This window comes from Chanodichthys erythropterus, chromosome 20, assembly GCF_024489055.1.
Source record: "Chanodichthys erythropterus isolate Z2021 chromosome 20, ASM2448905v1, whole genome shotgun sequence".
NCBI classification, from domain to species: Eukaryota; Metazoa; Chordata; class Actinopteri; order Cypriniformes; family Xenocyprididae; genus Chanodichthys; species Chanodichthys erythropterus.
Genome location: NC_090240.1, coordinates 22,112,301 through 22,139,779, shown reverse-complemented (window position 1 = coordinate 22,139,779; position 27,479 = coordinate 22,112,301). Strand labels below are relative to the sequence as shown.

Genomic DNA, 27,479 nt, shown 5'->3' with positions numbered 1-27,479 from the left:
TGTCAACATTTGATGTGAAAACTTACTGTTATTTTGTCCACACAAGATATTTTACATGATTCATACTCATAAATGATGTAACGAGAGGTTTGCGAGATTGAGTTATAGATCACATCGTGTGACTAATGGAACAAATGATACATTACAGTGTAAAGTAAAACTCACTAGTGATATGCAATTCATAAAACTGTGATTTTAGCTTTACTGGCCAGACCTGACTGTAGAATCATATGAATACTGAATATTGAATATGCGATCACAAACAACTCATGCAAATAAAACAGCCAAATGAAAAACTGTTTATATGGAAAATGGCTTAAAACTAATAATTGCATATAGTTTAATAAAATCAGTAGCACTGTGATGCTATTCGTTTTAGGTTAATCTACTCTGGTGACATTCCCACACTGAAATATGTTAAATATGTTTTTATCTGCATCCAAAAAAAAAAAAATCTGGCTTACAAAAATGCATAAGTTAAACCTGTTTGGTCCATCTTGATACAATGGAAATACAACCACTTGATAGCAAACAATTTCCTGTTTCACGTGTCAGTTACAATGTCGCTTTCAAAAGCAGTCATGAGACCGAAACAGGGAATGACTTAGCAGTTTAGGTACTACAAGCTAATGCGCAAAGACTCTTTTTGACAAAACTTCACCTGCATTTCACAGAAATTTAATAGAATTGTATACAAGTTGCTATGAAACATTCCCTATGATTATTCAGTTAAACACACTGGTCCTTTAAACTGCATGTTTAGTGTGGTTTTCGCAAGAGGAAGCAAGTGTGAATCTGAGTTGTTGAACAATCCATGTGATCATTTCCCCGCCCAACAAAACCACCCTCCGTCCATTGATTCATGGATATGAATTTAGCAAAAGTGCATCCCTACAGATATACTTGTTTTTGGAACAAATGGGTAATGTGCCCTTTTAGGACATGTGAGTTGCGCTGGAAGTCCTTGGGGTCCCAAGCCATCTTATAGCCCTTCACCAACAAAAACAGTGGGACTGTACCTCAAAATGATGACAAAATTCCCTCCAGTGCATCCATGTCTATGGGTTCATCCGAGGGAGCTGGTGGCCTGTTATAGAATAAAGAAAGATGAGAATGTTAATAAAGAACAGCTGTGTGATTGATGCCAAGACATTAAAGCTACAGTTTACCTAAAAATTAAAATTTACTCATGTCGTTCAAAACCTGTATGCATTTCTCAAATTTCTTAAATACTAGGGATTTGCAAAAAACTTTAATGTGACTGTGACTTACATGGATGACTGGTAGATTGGTCCTGGAACAGACATGTGGTCTGGCATATATGTAGGTGTACAATTACTAGGATGCCTGGGAAGGGCAAGAGAATGTTGTTTTTGTTTTGTTGAAAGAAATAAATACTTTAAATTAGCAAGGACACATTCAATTGATCAAAAGAGACAGTAAAGACATATTTTCTTTTTACACATAAAAAGGCTCTGTTCATCAGATAGTCTTGGGGGGAAAAAAATAAAAAAATTTCCAAATCAGCACATTTGAATGATTTCTGAAGGGTCATGTGACTGAAGAATGTAGTAATGGTGCTGAAATTTAAAATTTCATTTTACAATGTAAAAAAATAGAAAACAGCTATTTTAAATTATATCAATATTTCACAACATTACTGTTTTTACTGTATTTTTGATCAAATAAATCCAGCCATGGTAACATTAAAATAATTATGCATTTTATTTAGTACTGAAAACTGTTAAATCATTTTTTTTGTGCTTAGCAATGTGCTAATGTCAGACGTTTGTGAGCTCTTGTGAGCTTAATATGGCCATTAACAGTGTTTCAAATTATAGACTGTTTTGGCTAGGATGCCTGAAAAGATTGTCGTTGATGTCTATGTTCACAACAAAGCCTTCTGATCAAAAAATATGATTGGCATTTCCAGTCCACGAGCAGACAGATGCGAATGTGAATGAACTTCCAAAGCCAAAGTATAATTATACTTACGGTGAGAACCGATTCTGATTCCTGTGGGGGGAAAAGGTATTTTACACACCACGCAATAAAGACTTTTAAAAGTAACTATACTGCAACATTGTGTATATCTGTGGCTAAAACAAAGATCTGATTGCTTCAATACGCACATGTTTCCATAGACAGGGTCAATAGATTGGTTATAGAAATCCGGAGGAAGGTCAGTCTGAGGTGGTATGCTGGGAGTGGAGGAGTGGTCACCTCTTATCATTAAAGAAAATATATATAAATATAATTATGTGACGGACATTGTCAATGTCTCAAATACTTTGTGATCAAGGCAATGACTTGAATTAATTTTCCTGTCATACTTTATATAGAAGCAGTTCTCTATATATACCCTGAGTTATTGTTGTTAACATAATAAAAATGCACAGTGCTCATTAAATTATGGTTCATTTTATAAAGTCTTTGAAATGTGATATACATTTACAGCAAAAATTGTACTTACGGGTTGACTACTGTTGTTAGTTTGAATGGCAAGTATCCATCAGGATTAGGCGGGGAAGGCACTGTTTCAGGACACAAGAAAACAGATGCATAATTCTTGGACTGTTTCTGTTATGCATCAGTTGTTGTTGTTGTTGTTGTTTTTAAGAAATATTCAAATATACAGATACATTTTGTGAATTTTCTCTTTTTAGTAAAACCTTAAAGGGTTAGTTCACACAAAAATGAAAATTATCCCATGATTTACTCACCCTCAAGCCATCCTAGATGTATATGACTATCTTCTTTCAGATTAACACAATCTGAGATATATTTAAAAATATCCTTGCTCCTCCAAGCTTTATAATGGTTGTGATTGAGGGGCCATATTTTGAAGCAAAAATAAAATGCATCCATAATAAAAGGAATCCATATGACTCCAGTGGGTTAATAAAGGACTTCTGAAGTGAAGTGATGGGTTTTTGTAAAAAAAATATCCATATTTAAAACTTTATTAACTATGATAACTAGCTTCCGACAGACGGCCGTATGCATCGATTTACAGCAGAGGAGCAACCTCTAACTCGACGCAATGACATTTTCTTACAAAAACGCATCGCTTTGCTTCAAAAGGCCTTTATGAACCGACTGGAGCTGTATGGATTACTTTTATTATGGATGGATGCATTTTATTTTTGCTTCAAAATGTAGCCCCCCCATTCACAACTATTATAAACCTTGGTTTTCATCTGAATTCGTCGATTGTGTTCATTTGAAAGAAGATGGTCGTACACACCTAGGATGGCTTGAGGGTGAGTAAATCATGGGATAATTTTAATTTTTGGGTGAACTATCCCTTTAGCATATAGACATTGTCTTTAAAAGATCATGTTACTTGCCTGTAAAGAATTTCTTAAATACTTCATTCTTTGATAAGTCTGGATACACATAAGTGATGCAGTTAATATCCCGTATGCGGTCGCCAAGGCCAGCTGAGTCCAGATCCTTCTTGGTGAAAGGTTGGATATTCTGGACTTTCCTGCCTCCGTCTGAGCAGAAACAACAGTGACATGCAGTCAAAAATTGCAACTTGTTCAAATTACTTTTAAATGACTGTTCAATCCACTTACATTTGTAAAATTTATACTAACATAATCATTTTTTGTTGGGAATGTTGACAACTAACTGTTCCCAGTTCTCAGTTCCCAGCATGCTTTGCATGGCACTGCATTTATATGTATTTCAGTAATGAAAAAAGACTTGGAGGAGAAAGATGGGTGGGTTTAAGCAGACTTAAATGATTGGGGAATTCTTGCATAAATCACTAGAAAGATATCTGACAGAAGAAACATTTATATACATAGATTAATCATTCACAATAAGATCTATAACATGCATTTAGAAAATAGAATTTTAATTTCATGTCTATTTTAAATTGTAATGATATTTTTCAAAATTACTGTATTTTTGATCCTGTATTTTTTTTAAGTAGTGTATCGTATAGTATAAATATTCAATACTTACTATCAGTGGGACCCACATAGGCGATGGTGATGCCACCAAGTTCTGAGTCACTAAAGCGCAGAAGAAAGGTGCCGTTGGGCTTGTTTTGCAGGATGACATGGAGATGCTGTTTTCCAATGAAGCCAAAGATCAATCTGCAGGGGCAGGGAGAGGTAGATATCAACAGTAGTTCTTTTCATCTCTTTTGTTATCTAGTCTAGTTCTCTTTAAAAACAAACTAAGGAAATGTAACTGTACCCATCACTCCAATAGTCCCTCAGGCATTTCTTTGTAAGATCCATCACCCCTTCAAACCACTGCCAGAAGGTGAAGTTTCGACCAGGCAGAACTTCCTGTGTTAAAACAGTCACAGAAATAATCATTCACACCAATTCACCAGTCAAACCTTCTGTGAACGTTATCAACACATTTTCAAAATTAGGTGCTAGGGTCTCTAGACCAGGAATGGGCAAACTCGGTCCTGGAGGGCCACTGCCCTGCAGAGTTTAGCTCCAACCCTGATAAAACTCACCTGCCTGTAGCCTTCTAGTAATCCTGAAGGCGCTGATTAGCTTGTTCATGTGTGTTTGATTAGGGTTGGAGCTAAACTCTGCAGGGCAGTGGCCCTCCAGGACCTAGTTTTCCCAGGCCTTTATTTTTTAGGGGTCTTGAGACAGCATGGAAAGATTGTTTCACCATGTAAGTGCTGTCAGTGTGCTAATTAAAGCATAAATAAGAAAAAAAAAAACTAATCAACTAGTTAGCTGTTAGACAACACATGCTCATAATATTGTACATCAATGAACATAAACAAAATGCAAAATGCATGTTAGTGGCACCTTGTTGAATTGAGCCCAGGACACTGGCATATTGCTGAAATCTTCAGAAATGTCTGGCTGGTCAAAGATCTTCTGTGCGAGAAAGTGAAGGTTGTATCTGTCCAAGCCCCGCTGCGTTTGCACCTCAGACATGAACTTACTGCTAAGAGCTTCACACATCTGCTTCCAGGGCACACGGTCCGGAACGACGAACGGTATCCTGTTCTAAAATCAGCACAGCACAGGGCACACGTTGCCTATTTGTTCACAAAACACTGAAGAGGGTCGACAACAGGAAAAAGAACTGTTGTGTGGTTGTTCTGTGCTACTCACAGGCTCAGAGAAGGCGCAGTCCCATATGATGGTCGCCATAGCATTGATTTCCTGACTACCATGTACAATTACAACCACAGGAAGAGAGATTGTCTGGGAGAAGAATAAGACAATCAGTTACTGCAGTTACCACACATTTTATATACATCAGTCCCTCCAGGATTTCGTAATCACAGAATTTTATGCAAATAAAGTAACCTCTGCCAATTATTGGGTTTTTATTGTTAACTGAAGCGTGACCGGTGTCTGAGGCATGTGTAACATCACGGCAATATACTTTGGCGGACGACGGAGCGCCCATGAGTATAAAAAGGTGCCTGTATTATAACTTTTTTTGTCTTCAGGAGCCGTTTTGTTTGTAATGCGTCACATGATAATCGGAGACAAACTATGGATAAACCAAGCAGCATGTGCTTTAGAAAGTGCGTGCCTCTTATGACACCTGCAGATACCCACGATCTTTGCTTTGGTGTGGACCACGTGCGTCTATCACTTGAGGGATGCATTTACAGTGAAGAACCTCTGCTCAAACTTTGTCCTTTTCTCAAGAGATGAGGGACAAGCACTCTGCGGTTCTGGTCCTGCTGCTGCTGCTGAGGCACAGCAGAGACTTAAATCCTAAGGATCGTAGGTCAAGCTGGCTGAGAAATTTGAGAAAGGGGTTTCGCTTCCTCAATCCTCGATTGCCAAATTGAGCGATCTGCTGGATCAAGAAGCCCATTATATGATATCTTTTGATCTAGCAGAGAGCATGTTGCTGGTCTGCACACTGAGGTGGAGAGATCCTGAAAGAGGCCATGTTCAGCCTGTATTTCTCCTTTTCCGCATTCAAATTATTCTAATGTGGAGGGTTTATGCAAACAAGGATATGTGAAGATTCTCCTATTTAGGAGATGCTGGCCAGCTATCTTTTGCAGGGTGAGGCATCTTTGTTAAAGGCTCTGGTCTTGTCACAGACCACAGACCACAGACCACTTTGCGGTTGATTGGCAAGGTGTATGTGGCAGCGGGTCAGGTTGGTGGTGCCCTGCACACAATGGTTATGTTATAGGCATTGACCTGCTGAGGGACTTAGATGTTTTAAAAAAAAAGCAGAATCACTTTCTCTGTCAGTACGGACAGTAAAACTTTATGATGGATTCTTCCACGCTCATACATCCTGCGAGGTGTTGGGAGAGCAGTCCCTTGTCTGAGAACATCCTGCTCTAGACAGGTGCTGCCTTAGGGGTTGATGCTGGGTGAATGAAGTTATGTGGGCAATGGTGAGTCCCTTTAACAAGGGGTTATTAAGTAGGGCCTAAGCTGTCCTTCTCTTGTTTGTCTTGCTTCTGGGATTATGGTCAGAATGTAGGCTTCTTCTTGGATGTATCTTGGGCAACCTGGAGTTAGACTACATAAAAATAAAAAAAACTAGTCGTCATTCATGCCTTGTCTATGTTAGGTCTATTTACTGAGGTTTTTAGCACCTTACATGCTCCCTTTGGTAGGAACCTTCTCACAAATATAGCTGAGATGCTAGTAAGGCATACTGAACATAGCTGAGGCTGTTGTGTATCCCTCCGCATGGTTGACGCACTTTTGACTCTGACTAAACTCCATAGAGTCATTCCATAGTGTTATGTCCAATAGGTTTGTGCATACTCGCAACTTAGTGAGGTAGGCACCCCTTCAGCAGGGCATAGTAGGTATTAGTTCCTCATAGTGTCAACACCATAATCCAGCGTCAAAGTTCCACTTCAAAATGGAAATTTCTCAGGTTGCCTTTGCAACCCAGTTCCCTGAGAAGACTTGCCTCAGGCTTGCCTGCACGTATCCTTCAGACAAAAGAGCTGCTGACATGTAATACAGGCACCATTTTATACTCATGTACTAAAATAAATCAAACTAAAACTGAAATAAAAATAACAACTTATAAAAAATGACAATAAGTATATAGTATGTACATGTGAAACAGGACTGTATAATAAAGTGCTACCGATTATATATCTGAATGATACTAAAATAACACTGAATATATGTGAATGATACTAAAATAACACTGAATATATGTGAATGATACTAAAATAACACTGAATATATGTGAATGATGGTAAAATAACACTGAATATATGTGAATGATAATAAAATAAAACTGAATATATGTGAATGATAGTAAAATAAAACTGAATATATGTGAATGATACTAAAATAACACTGAATATATGTGAATGATGGTAAAATAACACTGAATATATGTGAATGATAATAAAATAAAACTGAATATATGTGAATGATAGTAAAATAAAACTGAATATATGTGAATGATGGTAAAATAACACTGAATATATGTGAATGGTAGTAAAATAACACTGAATATATGTGAATGATGGTAAAATAACACTGAATATATGTGAATGATAATAAAATAAAACTGAATATATGTGAATGATAGTAAAATAAAACTGAATATATGTGAATGATAGTAAAATAAAACTGAATATATGTGAATGATACTAAAATAACACTGAATATATGTGAATGATGGTAAAATAACACTGAATATATGTGAATGATGGTAAAATAACACTGAATATATGTGAATGGTAGTAAAATAACACTGAATATATGTGAATGATAGTAAAATAACACTGAATATATGTGAATGGTAGTAAAATAACACTGAATATATGTGAATGGTAGTAAAATAAAACTGAATATATGTGAATGATACTAAAATAACACTGAATATATGTGAATGGTAGTAAAATAACACTGAATATATGTGAATGATAGTAAAATAACACTGAATATATGTGAATGATAGTAAAATAACACTGAATATATGTGAATGGTAGTAAAATAACACTGAATATATGTGAATGGTAGTAAAATAACACTGAATATATGTGAATGATAGTAAAATAACACTGAATATATGTGAATGATAGTACAATAACACTGAATATATGTGAATAATAGTAAAATAACACTGATTTGAGCCAGCTTGCAACTTCTCTATCTTATTCAACGATTTCACAAGCTCTTGCGCTAGAGTGCAAGCTACTGTGTAACACAACTTTTTTTCCAGCAAAGCAGAATTATGAGTATTTCTATGCTGGTGTTACCACTGCCTTGTGCACAATTTAAGTAATTATGTACAAACATATTTACATGTAATTGTACTCTTACAGTCACTAATATATTTAAATACATAAATGTACATATATTAATTAATAATAAATAAATTATAAGTACATGCTAATGACTCACTGAAACAATCCACTACATTAACATAAATCAGTAAAAGAAGAGGGTCAACCACCTGAATGCCATAAGGGCTCTCACAGCCTGTGATGGTCATTTCTGTGGTGAACAACAAAGCAAACTTTTCCTCCGTCACTGACTCTGAGCCCTTCCTGTCAGCTCGTTTGATCTTCCTTATGGACTGAAGAGGAGAAAGCAATGTCTAATTAGAGTGATACTTTTCTCAAAAAAATCAATTAACATGACAATATACTGCATGGAAAGTGTGATTTTCATCAGTTAACTGCACTGTAATTTGCAGTGTAGGTTTTCGGTTAACGACTGTTCATGGGAATGTATAGGCAGCACAGATAATTGTCGGTAGTTGCCTATAATTGATGTGAAATTGGCTTAGCAGTTGACACACCCATGCTTTCAGCAAGTGCAAAAACTAAAATTTAGCTGAAACTGGGCTGGGATTTCTATGTCCCAGCATGCTTTGCCATGACACACAAAAGGTAGAGTAAATGCTAAAATGAAGTGTTATGTAATGTTTTTTTGTGCAAGATTAATGTTAAGTAGGAGATTTAGTAGTGTTTAATGTTTAGCTGTGTTAATTTAGAAGAGTTTCTGTTATGTTGGGTTTTTTGGGGTTTACCATCATGGTGACAAGTAGAGCATGAGCTTGGTTTGAGAACAGGTACAGTTGAATGTTCTATATTTCAGTACTCATTCAGCAATTACAATGATAATAATAATAATAAAAATAAGGGTGGGGTTTACTCAAAATGGTATTACATTTGGTCAGGCTGACCAATAGCAACCAATCTATCAGCCAATCACAAATGCGTTTTCTCTTTTAAAGGTGCAATCGTTTAAATCAAATGTTTTTTTACAAGATGTAATATAAGTCTAAGGTGTCCCCTAAAAGTGTCTGTGAAGTTTCAGCTCAAAATACCCCATAGATCTTTTTAAATACATTTTTTTAACTGCCCATTTTGGGGCATCATTAAATATGAGCCGTTTTATGCTGCTGCCCCTTTAATTCTCGTGCTCTCCGCCCACGGAGCTCGCGCTTGCCTTAAACAGCATAAACAAAGTTTACAAAGCTAATATAACCCTCAAATGGATCTTTACAAAGTGTTCGTCATGCATGCATCGGATTATGTGAGTATTGTATACTGTTATATTGTTTACATTTGATTCTGTATGAGTTTGAGGTTGTGCTCCGTGGCTAACGGCTAATGCTACACTGTTGGAGAGATTTATAAAGAATGAAGTTGTGTTTATGAATTATACAGACTGCAAGTGTTTAAAAATGAAAATAGCGACGGCTCTCTTGTCTCCGTGAATACAGTAAGAAACAATGGTAACTTTAACCACATTTAGCAGTACATTAGCAACATGCTAACGAAACATTTAGAAAGACAATTTACAAATATCACTAAAAATATCATGTTATCATGGATCATGTCAGTTATTATTGCTCCATCTGCCATTTTTTGCTATTGTCCTTGCTTGCTTACCTAGTCTGTTAATTCAGCTGTGCACATCCAGATGTTCTGCCCTTGTCTAATGCCTTTCATAATGTTGGGAACATGGGCTGGCATATGCAAATATTGGGGGCGTACATATTAATGATCCCGACTGTTACGTAACAGTCGGTGTTATGTTGAGATTCGCCTGTTCTTCGGAGGTCTTTTAAACAAATGAGATTTATATAAGGAGGAAACAATGGAGTTTGAGACTCACTGTATGTCATTTCCATGTACTGAACTCTTGTTATTTAACTATGCCAAGATAAATTCAATTTTTAATTCGAGGGCACCTTTAAAAGTTGTGGTTTCATCCAATAGGTACATTCAAGGTAGTTTCATTTATATGCTAATCAGAGCCATTCGCACACACCCCCATGTTATGATTCCGCCTGTTTCTGTCACCCGCCAAACGGGAACTCCCTAGGCTGCGAAATGTCGATAAATTCTGGTGATTAGAGATGTCATCAGGCATCCATAGGGATGAAAATCTGGCTTTTCATGCAGTGAATATTGATATGACAGCATGATAAAGCAAAAAAACAACTGTTTTTGACAGGACAGGGTTAATCCATCTCTTTTTTTGAGCCATTACCCACCATGTTTCTAAAGGTAGCACATGTGCTCTTGCTGGCGGTGTTGTGTTCTAAGATGGCCGTGCTGTTGATAAGTTCTCCAACATTTTCACTAAGTGGAGAAAAACAGAGAGCAAACGATTAGAAGACATTTGCATATTTTATAAGTGGTATGTTAGACCTCTAAAATGTTGTATCGCCTCTGTATGGTTAACAGCTCAACTGAAACCCTGAATCTGTTTGCTTATCTTGTTGTGCCTCCACTTCCTCTTTATGTCTGAGAACAGCAACAAAGGCTGTCAAATTTTTGACATGTATGGCAGCTTGTATGGGCAGATTTCAACATATGGCAAAGGCACAAAAGTGACATTACGACACAATGACACTTAAGCTGTAGATCAAAGATGGTACTGTGCATGCAGTAACAGCACATGCAACATGCTTCAGCTTCATATTTTCTGTTCAGTTTCGTTTCTGCTGTATTTACATGAAATTTTATTCTCAGAAGTCAAGTTACAAGATAAAACATTTGATTTTGCATGAGTTTTAAAAATGCAAAGTAGGTGAAAAATACTGCTCAATCTTAGTTTAATATCTGTGAATAACAGTTTATAAAGCTGTCTATATTATCTTCTAAAATAATATGGTAGCACAATAACAATAAGCCTTGATTCTTTAACATCAGTTAATGCATAAGGCATCATGAACTAACAATGAACAATACTTTTACAGCATCAATTAATTGAGGTAAATGTTATTTTAGAAATACACTACTGTGGATTGTTATTCATGTTCATTCATAAATTAATGCATTACTGTATACATCTTGAAATGTTAAAAATGTATTAGTGTACACTACCATTCAATAGTCTTGGGTCTATAAGATTGATCACATGTTTTTGAAAGAATTCTCTTATCCTCTTATGCATTTATTTGATCAGTAAAACATTAATATTCTGAAATATTATTACAATTTCAAATAATTGTTTTATATTTGAATATATTTTAAAATATTATTTATTCCTGTGAAGGCAAAGCTGAATTTTCAGCATCATTACTCCAGTCTTCAGTGTCACATGACATTTCAGAAATCATTCTAATATGCTGATTGGCTGCTCAAGAAACATTTTTTATTATTGATGTTAAAAACAGCTGTGCTGCTTGATATTTTTGTGGAAACCATGATACATTTTTTCAGGATTCTTTTACAAATATAATTATTGCTATCAATTTATTGGCTTAATTTAGTACAATTAATTGTAAAAGAAAAAAAAAAATGTTGCAATAGAAACAGTAATAAAACAAAATAACTTTTTATTTAAAACTAATACAATTAACTTAATAACATTTTTTTAAGTAAAAATAAATAAAACATTTTTTTTTTCCTGAAATCATGATAGTTAATAGATACTTGTGTTGTTTGTGTATTTAAATAAGACAGCGTACTTACTTGGGTACGATGCCTTGACCCAGGTTTCTTGCTTGCGCCTCAGTAATAATCTGCGCTTTCAATACGACTGGTTTTCCAGGTGCCATCTTCTCTCCCAGCAGATGGCGTACAGTGGTGGAAAACTTAGACTGGGTTTTGATTACTTGGGGAGGTTGCTTATCTACTACCAATGAACTGCCAAGACAAAGAAAGTACAGTATCAAAGGTTAGAAAAAAAAGCACTCACATTTTCACATGACTGTGATTGAATGAGTAACTACACTGCAATTTAATCTTCCTTAGAAGTAAAAAAAGGCTGCATACTTCTGTACGAGAGTCTGAAGCAGACATGCCAGGCTTTCCTCCAATGTTTGAAACTGTTCACCCGCTCCGTGGTCCCTCTTCACCAACATGAGCTCCTGCCTCAGATTACCATTCACTCCAAGCAACTGCTCACACCTGCAACAGAAAAAGTAAGGCAAATAAGGCAGATGCCAACACGTTGCATGATACGCATGACATAACAAAACTAGGCAAAGAGAAACAAAATATGATCCAGAATGCATTAAATATGGGTGCAGTTGCTGCAAGGATAAACACAGTTAGTGTCGCAAGGTACACAGCACGTTTTGTCTAAGAACCATGAAATTCAAGAGACACAGAGAAACCAAACACTCAAACCATGAAGACAAACCTGTTGAGGGTTTTAAAAAGATCTAATCGCAACATTTAAAAAAACAACAACAACAACCAAATCACACTTCTGTAGCCTTTTATGCATTTATATTTTCCTAATCAGTTGATGTTATATTAAAACTTTTGTATAATGTTGGGCATATGCAGCTCATAGTGATATTAATACATTTATTTTAAAGGGTTAGTTCACCCAAAAATCAAAATTCTGTCACTCACCCTAAGAGGTATATGACTCGTCCATAGACAGCAATTAACTGACACTTTCAAGGTCCAGAAAGGTACTAAAGTCATCGTTAAAATGAATACATAAAATGTCATGAAGCGACGAGAATACTTCTTGTGCGCAAAAACAAAACAGTTTTCATCTTTGTTCCGAAGGATGAACGAAGGTCATACGGGTGTGGAACGACATGAGGGTGAGTAATTTGCTAGAATGACAGAATTTTCATTTTTGGGTGAACTAACCCTTTAAGTTAACAATTTAGTTGTAAGGATATTTCTGTTTACTTTTGTATGATAAACAGTTTTGGTGCTGTGTTGACATCCAATCTGAATCCTGAAGCAAAACTAGGTCACTAAGAGAACTATTCTCTTCTTGCTCCACATTTAAAAAAATAAAAATAAAAAAAAGTTTAATTATACATTAAATAAGTGAAAAGTGGTTCAATTGGGAGATAAAGTTCAAGAAGAGACATCGAGAAGTAGTGATAGAAATACTGTGACCTAAAAGGAACAATGCCTGGCAAAAAGCCCGAAAGAGGCAAAAGTAAATAAGATGAAAACTGAAAGGAAGTCAAGTTTGGTGGTGAAATGTTTTACCAGACAAACCACTTATGGGGAAAGATTTGGATGATAACATTCATACAGTATTGTGACTGTAACAAAAAGGTCCAGTGATCCTCACCATGTCTGCAGAGGGCCAAGGTTATCATCGAAGTGTACGCCAATGGTTGCTCGGTGCTGCTCCCACCTCCAGGACTTAATTCTAAGAATAAGAGAGGACTGGCACTGCTCTAGAGCGCACATGGCCTCTTGAAGGAGCTGCACACGCTTCTGTAAAGTCGCACAGATATGTACACCTTAAAAAACCCTTATCTGTTATGCAATGAGCTTATTAAGATGTTCAAGCATGCATGTGAGCATTTACCTTTGCACAAATTGCATAGTTGTACTCAAGCTGCTTTATGCGATTTTGTCTAGTGACTTGATCCTGATGATGTGGATCCAAATCATTTTGACCTGTACGGAGACAAGAAAAAATTGCATTAGATAGACGCATGTTTGCCTGAGTGGATGTTTATCAAAAATTATTTGAAACAATATCCTTGACATGCACCTTGCTATCAGCTAAAGCCTTGATTATGATAGCCCAGTCCAGGTGTTACGAACGTTTCACTTGTGTTGTGGTTCATTTTATGTTCACAAATTTATGTAAATGAGTAATCTCTGGTTATCACCTACACAGAGTACAGTTTAAAACAAGTGGTGTTTGCTTACTATATCATAAAATTGCAACAAGTGTCTCTCTTATAAGGTATGAAAAAGAGTCAGAAGATTGCAACTGTGTCTGCCAATAAAGGTCAAAAGAGTGTGAATTATGTCGAAAGAATTTAGTATGAAGCATTGATAGCTAAAAGGTTAAAGGGCAGTTGATTCTGAACATTTGGAGGTGATGTAAGAGATGTTAACAAGTTTTAGGGCTTCATCAGAGCCACCGAATCAGACACTCCGACTTTTTTCCTGCCAATTTGGCATAACCATGGTATTTTATCTGTCAAGCGAAGTAAAGCAAGATGTGCATTTAAAAAACATCAAGCACTTTGAAACCCTCAGCTCACTCCTGAGATGAAACCTTTACAGATGTTCACTCTCTACTTGAATCTACTTTTTGGTCCAATCGCTTTTTGCTTCCTTTTCTTTTTAGGATGTTTAGTTGTGCAAGCATTTTGCACCCTTCAAACTCATATAAACTGCTCTAAGCTCATCTATCAATGCTTCTGGTTTCCCATATATGGACTGCCCTCAAAATGTTTGACAGGCGGAAAGCGCACCTTTTATTTGGCCAATCAAAAGCCATCTGAAAGCCCCTTTTTATTTGGCAGAAACAGGTGTTTCAGTGATATCTTAGGGAGTATGATCGTTTTCTGCATACAGTTTGATAAACATTTGATTACAGACAGTATCTTTTAATCATTGCTTACCGCAACGGTATTAATGGACAAGTTTTAAAAGTAATAAACAGAATAAAAATTAAATCAAGAACTGAGTACTCAATTATCTCCACTGCATCACAGCACATAAATAAACTGAATATTAGCATATATACAGTACAGTCCAAAAGTTTGGAACCACTAAGATTTTTAATGTTTTTAAAAGAAGTTTCGTCTGCTCACCAAGGCTACATTTATTTAATTAAAAATACAGTAAAAACAGTAATATTGTGAAATATTATTACAATTTAAAACAACTGTGTACTATTTGAATATATTTCACAAAGTAATTTATTCCTGTGATGGCAAAGCTGAATTTTCAGCATCATTACTCCAGCCTTCAGTGTCACATGATCCTTCAGAAATCATTCTAATATGCTGATCTGCTGCTCAAGAAACATTTCATGTGTACAATTGCACAAAATATTTGTGTACAATATTTTTTTTCAGGATTATTTGATGAATAGAAAGTTCAAAAGAACAGTGTTTATCTGAAATCTAATCTTTTGTAACATTATAAATGTCTTTACTGCCACTTTTGATTGATTTAATGCATCCTTGCTGAATAAAAGTATTAATTTCTTTAATTTCTTTTCAAAAAAATAAAAATTCTTACTGACCCCAAACTTTTGAACGGTAGTGTATAATGCTACAGAAGCTTTGTATTTCAGATAAATGCTGTTCTTTTGAACTTTCTATTCATCAAGGAATCCTGAAAAAAAAAGTACACAACTGTTTCAACATTGAAAATAATCATAAATGTTTAATTGAGCAGCAAATCAGCATATTAGAAAGATTTCTGAAGGATCATGTGACACTGAAGACTGGCGTAATGATGCTGAAAATTCAGCTTTGCATCACAGGAATAAATTACTTTGTCAAATATATTTAAATAGTACACAGTTATTTTAAATTGTAATAATATTTCACAATATTACTGTTTTTTACTGTATTTTTAATTAAATAAATGTAGCCTTGGTGAGCAGATGAAACTTCTTTTAAAAACATTAAAAATCTTAGTGGTTCCAAACTTTTGGACTGTACTGTATATCAACAATGAACACTAACAACTCATTACATGCGAATTTCAACTTCAACAAGAATAACGTCAAGTTATTACACAAAACATCTGGAGCATTAACATGTTGTAAATATAGCAAAACTCTCTTTCCATCATCAACCGTCCACATGCTAAATAAACAACCTCTGACTGAAGCTTAAAAAATGAGCAAAGTGCTATTCCAGTTCATCTAATAGTTAATGAAGAATGTGATGCTTTTGTTACTTGTAGGCTCAAAATGAGGAAAAGCACAAACATGTAACAGTTTATGAAATGTAACATTTTCACAGTTTTGGCATAAAACAATCTTGAATATCACAAAACACTTGATGATTATTTTAATCATTGTTAAATTTAATTGCAAGATAATCAATCAACGATTCAGGTTAATCTAATAAGTAAGCAAATTATGTCATTTTAAAACAGTTGTATAATGGATTGTAAATATTGTAAGGCTATCGCTGAAGAGACTTTCACAGACATCCACATTTAATCTATCTTAAATGCATTCCATACAAAGACTACTACATAAAGACAGAAATAAATATAAATGAACTTTTTTGAACCTATGCTTCATAATGTATTTTGCATTGCTGTACTACGTCATCAAATAGTCACTGACACTGCTAATCATGGTGAGACTTGTTGGAGCCTTCATGACGGAAATGACTATTTACACATCAGCTGCTCCAGGGCTTTATCTTATTGCATTTGTCTCACTGGTGTTGTTTTCTGTTAACCTTTTCAAATCAGCCAGACCGTCGCATGGACTGTACCAAGTGTGCAACCGCCTCATGTTTGGGCTTGGCCTGCAATTATACTTTTTTTTTCACAACATGCTTCTAAAATTAAAGTCTCAATTCCATTATGCATAGTCAAAGTCACATAAAAAAACCCCTCATCTTTCATTTTCGATTTCAACATCAGAAGTCACTGTGAGGATAGCCGAAAAAACTGTCAACACTTCCAGAGATTTTGTGGCTGAGCAGGTGTCCAAAGCTAGTGGTTGTGGAAATGCTAATACTGTATTATGATGCTGTATTATTCTGCTTGTTAAAAATGTATTGCACAATATTACATTATGCAGTACAACTTATAGCTACAATATCTATGGCATGTGTGGATACGATTCATGCACATACATGTCAATGTGCACGGTAGTTTGCACAGGACATCAAACTTATTTCAACGCCCCCATCAAACTAACCCCCTCCCCTCGCGTCATACCTCGCGTAGCCATTTCTATATAGGGGTGTTTAGGACTATATAGTTGCCGATTAGGAAAGTTGTGCTTGCGTTAGACGAGTGTCAGAAAAAACATGCTCCACAAGATTCAGAATAAACAGACCTTTAGTTGAAACATAGTTTACATTTTGCCACCAAATTTTGCACATAGTTTACATATTCCCCTAGAGTCCTTTTCCACTGTCATCAATAAGAACCTCTGTGTCTCTCAAGTCTTCTTAAAGGGTTAGTTCACCCAAAAATTTAATTTCTGTCATTAAGTACTCAACCTTACGTCGTTCCAAACCCGTAAGACCTTCGTTCATCTTCAGAACACAAATTAAGATATTTTTGATGAAATCCAAGAGATTTTTTTTTTTATCCCTAATAGAAAGCAATGTAATTATCATACAAGGTCCAGGACATTGTTAAAGTAGTCTGCTTTAATGTTTACGTCAGAAAGCCGGCTGACATGCATGCGTCATGCAGCTTACGTGAACAGCCTGGGCCAATGCTGAGTCTGCGTTCTTTTGACGTAAACACAGAAGTGCTGAACTGCATTCACTATGTCAACTGCATATGAGTCTGACAGGATAGAGAAGAATTTGTTAAAGTGCCCTAGAATCAAAAATTTAATTTACCTCGGCATAGTTGAATAACAAGAGTTCAGTACATGGAAAAGACATACGTTGAGTTTCAAACATTGTTTCCTCCTTCTTATATAAATCTCATTTGTTTAAAAGACCTCCGAAGAATAGGCGAATCTCAACATAACACTGACTGTTACGTAACAGTCAGGATCATTAATATGTATGACCCCAATATTTGCATATGCCAGCTCATGTTCAAGGCATTAGACAAGGGCAGCCAGTATTAACATCTGGATCTGTGCACAGCTGAATCATCAGACTAGGTAAGCAAGCAAGAACAACAGCGAAAAATGGCAGATGGAGCGAGAATAACTGACATGATCCATGATTAAATGATATTTTTAGTGATATTTGTAAATTGTCTTTCTAAATGTTTCGTTAGCATGTTGCTAATGTACTGTTAAATGTGGTTAAAGTTACCATCGTTTATTACTGTATTCACAGAGACAAGAGCCGTCGTTATTTTCATTTTTAAACACTTGCAGTCTGTATAATTCATAAACACAACTTCATTCTTTATAAATCTCTCCAACAGTGTAGCATTAGCCGTTAGCCATGGAGCACAACCTCAAACTCATTCAGAATCAAATGTAAACATCCAAATAAATACTATACTCACATGATCCGATGCATGCATGCAGTATGCATGACGAACATCTTGTAAAGATCCATTTGAGGGTTATATTAGCTGTGTAAACTTTGTTTATGCACTGTATAACTGCACTTATAGTTGAGAGCTCGGGAGGGCAGGGATCGAGAGATTTAAAGGGGCCGCAGCCTGAATCGGTGCATAGTTAATGATGCCCCAAAATAGGCAGTTAAAAAAATTTATTAAAAAAAATCTATGGGGTATTTTGAGCTGAAACTTCACAGACACATTGAGGGGACACCTTAGACTTATATTACATCTTTTGAAAAGACGTTCTACGGCACCTTTAAATAAAGTCATTATTTTTGTTTTGTTTTTGCGCACAAAAAGTATCTCATCGCTTCATAAAATTAAGGTTGAACCACTGTAGTCATGTTGACTATTTTAATAATGTCTTTAGTACTTTCCTGGACCTTGAATGACGGTAATTACATTGGGATTTCATCAAAAATATCTTAATTTGTGTTCCGAAGATGAACGAAGGTCTTACGGGTTCGAAACAACATGAGTGTGAGTAATAAATGACAGAAATTTCATTTTTGGGTGAACTATTAACAATATGTGACAAGTAGTTATGTTGCTAAGCGAGGCCACACTTTTCTTTTTAAAAGTGCTTTGAAATAATATGTATTGTTAAATATTGCAATACTGCAAAAGCATTTGATGGCAAAATATCTTGAACCTAACAATTGAATGTGCAGATAAACCAACAAAAAAGGAAAACATTCAAACGTGTTACAAACTAAAACGAGTTTTATACGTATAGAATTAATGACTTTATCAGCACTTCCTCCTGTTTTCCATTTAAACAAAAGCCTGTCTGCTAATCTGTCAGAATTACCTAAAGCCATCATATTAGACACTGTTCGAAACAGATTCGGATCTTCTACCTTGCATGGGCTCCGTTTCCTGTTTTTCCCAGTTCAAATCCTCTTGTAGCTGATGAAGCGTTTGGCGGCAGTTCTGAATTTCCAAAACTTTGAGTACAAGATTGTCCACATCAGTCTTACTATCCTCCCTTACAGGTTGTGGGGTGCCATTGGGAGCCAGAGGACCCATAGGCATAGACTGGAAGGGTGGGAAGCCAATACCCTATAGACAAACACACAGATACCAAGAGCAATGTCATACTGGACATTTACATTACATATTACATTTCAATATTCTGCTACTGCAGAAAAAAGGTTTTGTGCTTACCGCCTGTGCTAACAAGTGTCTTTCTTTCCGTAGAATATCTCGAACTGTCCTCACAAGTAGCATAGGTTGTGGTTGGAACACGCTCTGAGAAGCAATTCATGACGTTACATATTAAATAGTCAGAAATACAAACAGTGTGCAGTATGTCACAAGTCAACATGGCAGGCTGCCAATAGTAAGAAATCCTTCCACACTGTGATCACAATGTAATATGATCCTTTTGAACTCTTTGCATTGGCATAATTAAAACAACTGTCCTGGACATCCCACATGGTGGTGTAGATCATCTAAAGCAGGAGTTTTCACTTTCACAAATATGAGTACTGCGAGGAACTCTTTTCCTAAGCTATAATGGTAGCTATATATTTCCATTTATACTGTGTGAGAAAAATTGTGCTGTTATAAAGACATTTGTTATTCGTTGTCACTGTATTGAAGCCAAAGCAAATTAAATATAGAAAATACTGATTTTGTATGTATTATATCTTTTTTACTGTTAAATGTTCAGTCAAACATGAAGAGAAACATTTTCAATTCAATTTAAATTTGAAATTTTAATACACAAAAAATATTGTTCCAGAAGAGATATTTCACATATATTTCATATATTCACACCCAGGGCCCTAGTTTGAAAACCCCTGTTTTAAGATCATTATTTTAACTGATTTATATGATGCAGCAGCTTAAAGCCAGCAATAATAATGAGTTTTAGGAATATTTGTTGTGCATACCAAGTTCTTGCTGATATGTTGTAGTTTGACCCTCTCTACCACATTAGGGTTTTGTTGGGCCACCTCCTGCAGCAAATGCACCATCTGATCCAACAGCATTCGGGCCTGAGGCTCCTGCTCCATGTTGTCTACATCAAAGCTCTCCCTAAATCAAACATTACACAGACATGACATTTTTAAATCATCTTTGGTAACTGTCACAAACTGACAAGGAGAGAAGTCTAGTCTAGCTTGTCCTGTGTGTTCTCCAACCGTTATTCCTTTTGTGAGTCACTATGAAAGAATATGATTCAGCCATATAACGACCTCTTTCGCATGACGGAAATTCCTAAGAAGTTAAACTACACTAAATACACCATGCATCAGTTTGTAAAAAGCACTACAGTCACTCATATGTTTTCAATATAATTTATTTGACTTAGTCACCAGTCATTTGAACTTCATGAAAATGCTTTATCCCTACAGAAATGAACTTCTGAAATATGTTTAAATGTGCCCAAATAAATATGTACACTCACATGAGATAAAGACTCCAAATATGTCAGTAGACAAACAAAATCGAGTGGGTCACCTCACGGGATCACATGACCAGCCAAATACTACTCACTTCTCTTATTATCAAACACTTTCCTTATGAAATAAATTAATCATGGTTGGTTGTGACTAAAAGATTTCTACAATGGCATATGTAATGTTGATTTCACGCTACTGGTTACATTAATGGAAAAAAAAAAATGCTGTGTCAACATTAATACAACATAAAAATAAAAAACATGCATTTAATTTGTGACAGTGATGTCATACCATCTCTGCTCCTCTATCCAGTTGGCCAGATAATGTCTGACATCCAGAGGGAATGTGTCTGGGTAGAGTTCATTCAATGTCTGAGTTGGCAGGTACTGTAACTGCGGGGTCATTTGCGCCCACAGCGCCATAGTGTGCAAGCACTGCAACAGTAAAAATCACAACATTACCACCGCACTGAAAAAAACCCCCAAAAAAACATTTTCAATTCCTTGAAAAGGAATCGTTCACTGAAAATGAAATCTATGCAGATTAATCATTCTCATGATGTTCTAAACCGTAGCTGTTTTCCACACAACATCTGTTTATGTGACCATATCAACCAACCGCCAAAAAAGACACCAAAAGGCACCCTTATATTCCAAGTTTTCTAAAGTCATCTGATCACTGAATTGGTTCAGTTCCCCTTGTGTAGCTTCAGAATGCTTGGAATACAACTATAAATAGTATGGCTGACTTTTATGGTGTTCCTTTTTGGAGCTTGACAGATGTGGTCTCTATAGACAAAAAAATTTGGTCAAAGATTCTTCAGAAAACATTGTGTTTCATGGAAATAATTACAGAATTTGGTGTGTACTATCCCTTTAATTCTGAAATAGAAAGGGATAGAGCTATTAATCAATAATACATTTATAGCACATAAATAAGAGACTTTTTTTTCATCATAAAATACACTAAAGAAATAAGCCCCAAGAGCGCCATGCCTAACAATGACCCTTAGCTGTTATAAATTCACGGTAAACCACGGCTTCCCGGGGCTTATTGCTTTTATAAAATGGTTACCACACAATACAAATATTAAAGCCAAAAAATATGCATCAATGCAACTTTCATGAAAATCATTAAAAGCCTTCCTTCCGCTGGAAAAAAAATAGTCCCTGATCGTGAACCGCAACAGAAGTTACATTTATTACGGCATTAGATGGTGGCAAAGATTGTCTTTATGAGCGAGTCACCAGTTGCAAAGACTTTTATATTGAAACTTGTTCTGAATACCGAACAAGACGCAAATGATAAATGCTTTGTCTAACGCTGTCAGTGTCAGCAGGGCACGGGAAAACCCATTTAAAAGGACAAGATCGCAGGGGACATTTAAACAGATTTTTTTTTATGAACATAGGAAGGAAAATGCTAAATCTGAATGCAGGTAATACACTCAGTCAATCGATATCTCACTCACAATACTCTTCTATGTAATGCTTAAATGAACAAAATATTTACGTTGTTAAGAGTGGTTGCTAGACGCAGCAACATACAAGCCATACACACTCAGTGGCGCAGCGATACTTATGTAATGCGGTCAGCTGTATGTTTTCAGGAACTTTACAACGGCTTCGAATGCGGCTCAACCAATCAGAATCAAGGCCCAGAACTATCTGTTTTATAATAATGATTTAACCATGGTTCAACGCTTTGAAAAAGGGACTTTTGCTAGGGTTACATATCATACAGAATAGAAAACTACCATCTTTATATTAAAGCATTAATAAACATTTATAGTTTATAACAAGTTCCCTATTCTAGAGATGGATTGAATAAACTGAATTAAGAATTTAATTCCTCTATGCAAAACAACTGCTATTTTTAAAAGCTCAATCATAAACAGCATCTGATGGCAGGATAAAGCTCAAAGTTTTTTAGCATGCTGTATTCCAGGCTATTTCCTGGTTTTAATTACTGTAAAGAGTACAGGCAATTGTGTTGGGGAAGAGCAGGGTTTGTTATTAATGCTCTGTGTGACTTTTGTTTGGGCAAGGAAGAAAAGACAGTAGGTCTGCCTTATCTCTCCCCGACATAAGGGGACAGAAGACACTGTATACCACAACACACTTGACAAAACAACAGCCTGGCAACCCAGCCATCACTAATATAACAAGTTTGCTTACATAGTCATTTGAGCATAAATTAGCTATGCTGCATTGTAAGGTAAGAACATATTTTATTCTGGTGTATGTACACACTAAATTTAACATGATAATATGCCTGACCTCAGTCATTCTTGACCAAAACATTTATTTTTTTTATTTTTTTTTAATTAAACTAAATTATTTGTACATAAGATATACACATATTTTTTGTATGTTTTATAGGATCTAAAAGCAGAAACCCTTCTACTAAAAAATACAAAACCAGTAATGTTAAATTAGGTAAATGTGTTAACTGTAATAAATAATTCTGATGCCATCAAGCATAATTAATCTCATTTATTATAAATACAATAAAAACAAGCCATGAATTCAATTTTCTGTAAACATCAAAAAGATTTAAAAGGATGCTCTATGTTGATATTGTTTATTTGAGTGTCTGTAAAAAAAAAGCGCATACATTACATAAAATTACCAATAAATTAACACAAATTAGATCATATTGACAGGACGCATAAATGGTTTCTAGTTTTACAAGCTAGTTTTTTTTTACTCGTTTTTTATCGCACGTGGTGTGATAGATTCATGCACTGACACTGAACTGTACCCTAAGGCATGTAAGCATGCTTGATCATGTCTTCCAATGACACTACTCATTTCTTTCTGCAAAAGCAATGCTTTGTTTTGAACATTATCACACTATCAGAATCTTTTTACACACTAAGACCTTTTTAAAAAACTAGGACTAGGCTTAAGCTGTGTGTATGAATGATGTCATTAGAAGCCAGCATTTGTTTTGAAATAACTTTACTTTTGTTTTTTCCCAAAACCTTAAGATATTTTATCTGGAACCTTCAAAACTTGAAGGGGCAGTTCACACAAAAATGTTCAAACAACTTTGGAATTCATTGACTTTTGTTGTATGTACAAAAATATCTTGTGGACTATAACTTTAAACCAAAAAGGAAATAAGATATGTCTATCAAAATAGCCAATTTGTAGTTTGTTAAAGCTTTTTTTCTAATCAAATATTTGTCAATCCTTGTTCCAAAGAGCATTTCCTCTTTTTTTGCGGCTAATCTGCTTCATGCTTCCAGACTTTTAAAGGTATACTTAGACTTGTTTGACAAAGGGATTGGTGCAGCGTAGGTGTGAGTAAAAAAAACCACACCTATGTTCAGACGTAATATCTGATAAACCATTCAAGGAAACTATTTCATGCTATCACAGGATATAGAATAAACAGATGCCCTATGAAAATTAAAGGTCATTCTTAATTAAACGTGATGCATGTTACCTATTGGATATGTGACAACAGATACTTCAATATGACCACTGTGCTGTTGAGGTGTTAGATCCAATTGTGTAAAGACCAGAAGCTGTGCTGGAATAACTGGCCTGGTAAAAACATAGTGCTTATTTATGTAGCAGATTCAAATAAATGAATATAAGAAGATCTTGAGGAAATAAGGGATGGCATGTTCATAGAAGCACGATTTTAAGGCCTCTCATTAATTGGGTAGCACTATAAATCACGCTAATATAGGTTTTCCTTTACCTCTGCAGCAGTTCACAAAGGGTCACAACTGCATTCTGTAGTTAACCCAAAAATGAAAATGATCCCATTAATTTACTCACCCTCAAGCAATCCTTGGTGTATATGTATCTTCTTTCAGACAAACACAATTGGGGGTGTATTTAAAAATATCCTGGCTCTTCCAAGCTTTATAATGGTAGTGAACGCGATTTTGAAGCCAAAAAAATGCATCCATCCTTCATGAAAATAACCTATACAGCTCCAGGGGGTTAATAAAGGACTTCTGAAGCGAAGCAATGCGTTTCTGTAAGAAAACAAGGCTATCCATTTTTTAAACTTTATTAACTAAAATAACTAGCTTCAGGCAGATGACCTTACGCATAGTGCGCAAGTCGACTTGCGCCACTAGAGTAACCCCTGGTGCGATATATGATGCAGGATGTAGGAGTATCATAAGCTTATACTCCTCTCGCGGTTTAAACAAATAGGGCTGTGCAACAAACTCAAGCTCTTTTTAAAAACTCATGTTCTTTTTTAAATTTCTCATTTTAGACTTCTAATTCGTGACCGGTGTTTTGTTTTGCTCTCTCCTCTGCTTTGTCATTACGTCGGGTCAGGGGTTACTCTTCCACCACAAATTGATGCATACGACCGTCTGCAGGAAGTTAGTTATTATAGGTAATAAAGTTTTAAATATGAAGAAGGCCTTCATTAACCTCCTGGAGCCATATGGATTATTTTTATGATGGATGGATGCATTTTTTTGGGCTTCAAAATCAGGCCCCCCTTTCACTACCATTATAAAGCTTGGAAAAGCCAGGATATTTTCAAATATATCTCCAATTGTGTTCGTCTGAAAGAAGATAGTCATATACACCTAGGATGTCTTGAGGGTGAGTAAATCATGGGATAATTTTAATTTTGGGGTGAACTATCCCTTTAACTAACTTATGTGAAGAACACAAAATGGTTCTTTCTCTAACATAAAAAAGGATTACATAGAAAATGTGTTTTGTTCATGTTTATTATATTTATGTTTGTTATTCTTTTTCTTTATGTGCTACTGGCTGCAAAGGAAAGTCATATTCTCTGAAAAATCTTATTTAATAATAGATTTTATGTATTTGCAGAGAAGAAAAATCATTTTGTTTAATTAATTTATCATTGCAAAGGCTGCGCTTTCATAGTCCTGTTTCATTAAGAATGGGTCTTAGATGTTTCTCCTAAAATATATTAAGAGAAACAAAAATTCAAAAGTGCCAATTGTACGGTAAAAATCTAATAATAATGTGGATGAGGTAACTCAGATAATTGGGTTTTGGAGAAATCTGATGGGAAATGTTTGAGTATATCTCATGTTTGATTGCACACATCAGTTTATGACATTGTTGAAATTATTTCTGAAACTCCAGAGGAAAAACATGAGAATATTGGTGTTTTGCTCTTTGTTCAATCTTATTGGACTAGAAGAAAAATGTAATATTGCATATTGAAAGTTAATTCGCCTGTAATAGAAAAATAGAAAGCAATCTCTCAACCTCAAGAAAACTCACAATGAAACTTTGACATCAGTTGGCATCTGACACATGGAGCACTCATCCACTTTTCTCATTATAGGACTGGATGAATGCATTCATAAAAGTCATATCATAAAAATGACAGACATGAACAAATTAATGGCAGTTTTCTGTCTGCTCACAGTTTCTCTTACACTTCAGATCTTAACACTGTATTTTAAATGAGTAATTTTAAAGCATCGTACACTGATCCAAACACTGTTGATACTAATACTGTGAACTACATGGCTTCACTGAAAACTTCCCTCAGACTACAGTAGAGAAAGTCATTCTACTTTTTTGTTTCTCACAGTGTAATTTGTATGTAATTACACAACTTTAGATTAAACCTTATTATTGCCTGAATCAATTATTGACCTAATCAAGCACCGTTGATCATGTCCTTGATATGAAACTCAACAAAATGATAGATAGATAGATAGATAGATAGATAGATAGATAGATAGATAGATAGATAGATAGATAGATAGATAGATAGATAGATATCCATCTAATGTACTTTGCACAGAAACAAACACGTCACTAAACCTTTTTAATGCATGTAAAAAGGCCACAGCAAAGCCATCCATTAGTATTCATATAATATTTATGAAAAATAACAGCATGGGGGTGTTACATCCCTAAGACTGAAACTGGCACATGCAACGTTACAACAACAGTAACGGTTTGTAAAGAACAGACCACTCTCTGGTGCACAAAAGAACATAACACGCCAATGCCACATTCATGGGGAACAGAAAGTAGGGCGTTAATTTATGTAGGCGCTCGTGCTACACTAAATGTTTTCCACAAAATAACGTGACATTCAGCAGTCTACTACGTTTTAGTCATATAAGTAGGCCTTCCTCTCTTGCTCTTTCCAGTACTGTCTTGATACAGGAAACTTTTTGAATATGTGAATTCTCATTAAGTCAATGTCTTTCGCGTATTCTGTCGTGGAGTATCCAGGCAAAAACTGTAATCATGTAACGTAGCCTGTTGTTGGCGTCGTCTGAGTAAGCAAGTAGGCTGTAATGACATAGCTAAACCAATGTCACAGCCATACTGAGATTAAATTATTATAAAGTGAGATTTTTAATCGTAACAGAACTGTTTTTTTCCCCCTGCTCGATCGGTTCGATCGAATTTTCGTGTAGCTAACAGTAGAGGAAAGTGGGCTATTACAAAACTCATGTTTCCTCCTTACAACAACATTAAGCGATAAACAAATTCAAGTCGCTATAAACTCACTGTACGTAGTTTATATGTTTAAAATACAATCATGTGAGAACATAACTTACCTGATTTCGACGCCAGCTCTTTAACACACGTAAAGAGATAAGTCTGCGTCTTCCGTGTGCGTTTGTTGTTTTTTCCCCCCCCTTTCTATCCACCTACTTTCACTTTGCACTGACACTGAAGTTGCTGCCTATT

The 27,479-nt window shown here is 35.5% G+C and overlaps 1 protein-coding gene across 2 annotated transcripts; it reads right to left on the bottom strand.

Moving 5' to 3' along the window:
• Positions 1-75: 75 nt before the first annotated feature.
• Positions 76-27,479, bottom strand: stat6 (signal transducer and activator of transcription 6, interleukin-4 induced). Of its 2 annotated transcripts, XM_067372018.1 has the most exons (21): positions 27,347-27,479; positions 21,088-21,230; positions 20,284-20,428; positions 19,553-19,636; positions 19,246-19,447; positions 13,710-13,801; positions 13,467-13,615; positions 12,191-12,325; positions 11,888-12,061; positions 10,462-10,549; positions 8,407-8,529; positions 5,106-5,198; positions 4,794-4,997; positions 4,213-4,307; positions 3,976-4,109; positions 3,351-3,500; positions 2,474-2,534; positions 2,133-2,225; positions 1,996-2,016; positions 1,273-1,347; positions 76-1,087 (listed from the first exon to the last, which is right to left on the bottom strand). In XM_067372018.1, the coding sequence occupies exons 2-21, from the start codon at positions 21,216-21,218 to the stop codon at positions 1,021-1,023; spliced, it is 2,316 nt and encodes a 771-aa protein (XP_067228119.1). In that variant the 5' UTR covers positions 21,219-21,230; positions 27,347-27,479; the 3' UTR covers positions 76-1,020. The 2 variants fall into 2 exon arrangements, with proteins under 2 accessions (XP_067228119.1, XP_067228120.1); XM_067372019.1 differs by lacking the exons at positions 1,996-2,016; positions 2,133-2,225.

What these genes read in the sequence shown, in the direction of transcription:
- stat6 (XM_067372018.1), bottom strand. Translation starts at nt 21,218, where the DNA reads ATGGCGCTGTGGGCGCAAATGACCCCGCAGTTACAGTACCTGCCAACT. An exon ending in AACATATCAGCAAGAACTTG is followed by an intron (nt 19,637 to 20,283) that starts GTATGCACAACA and finishes ATTGCTTCTCAG; the next exon opens with AGCGTGTTCCAACCACAACC. An exon ending in CTATGTGGGTCCCACTGATA is followed by an intron (nt 3,501 to 3,975) that starts GTAAGTATTGAA and finishes GTTTCTGCTCAG; the next exon opens with ACGGAGGCAGGAAAGTCCAG.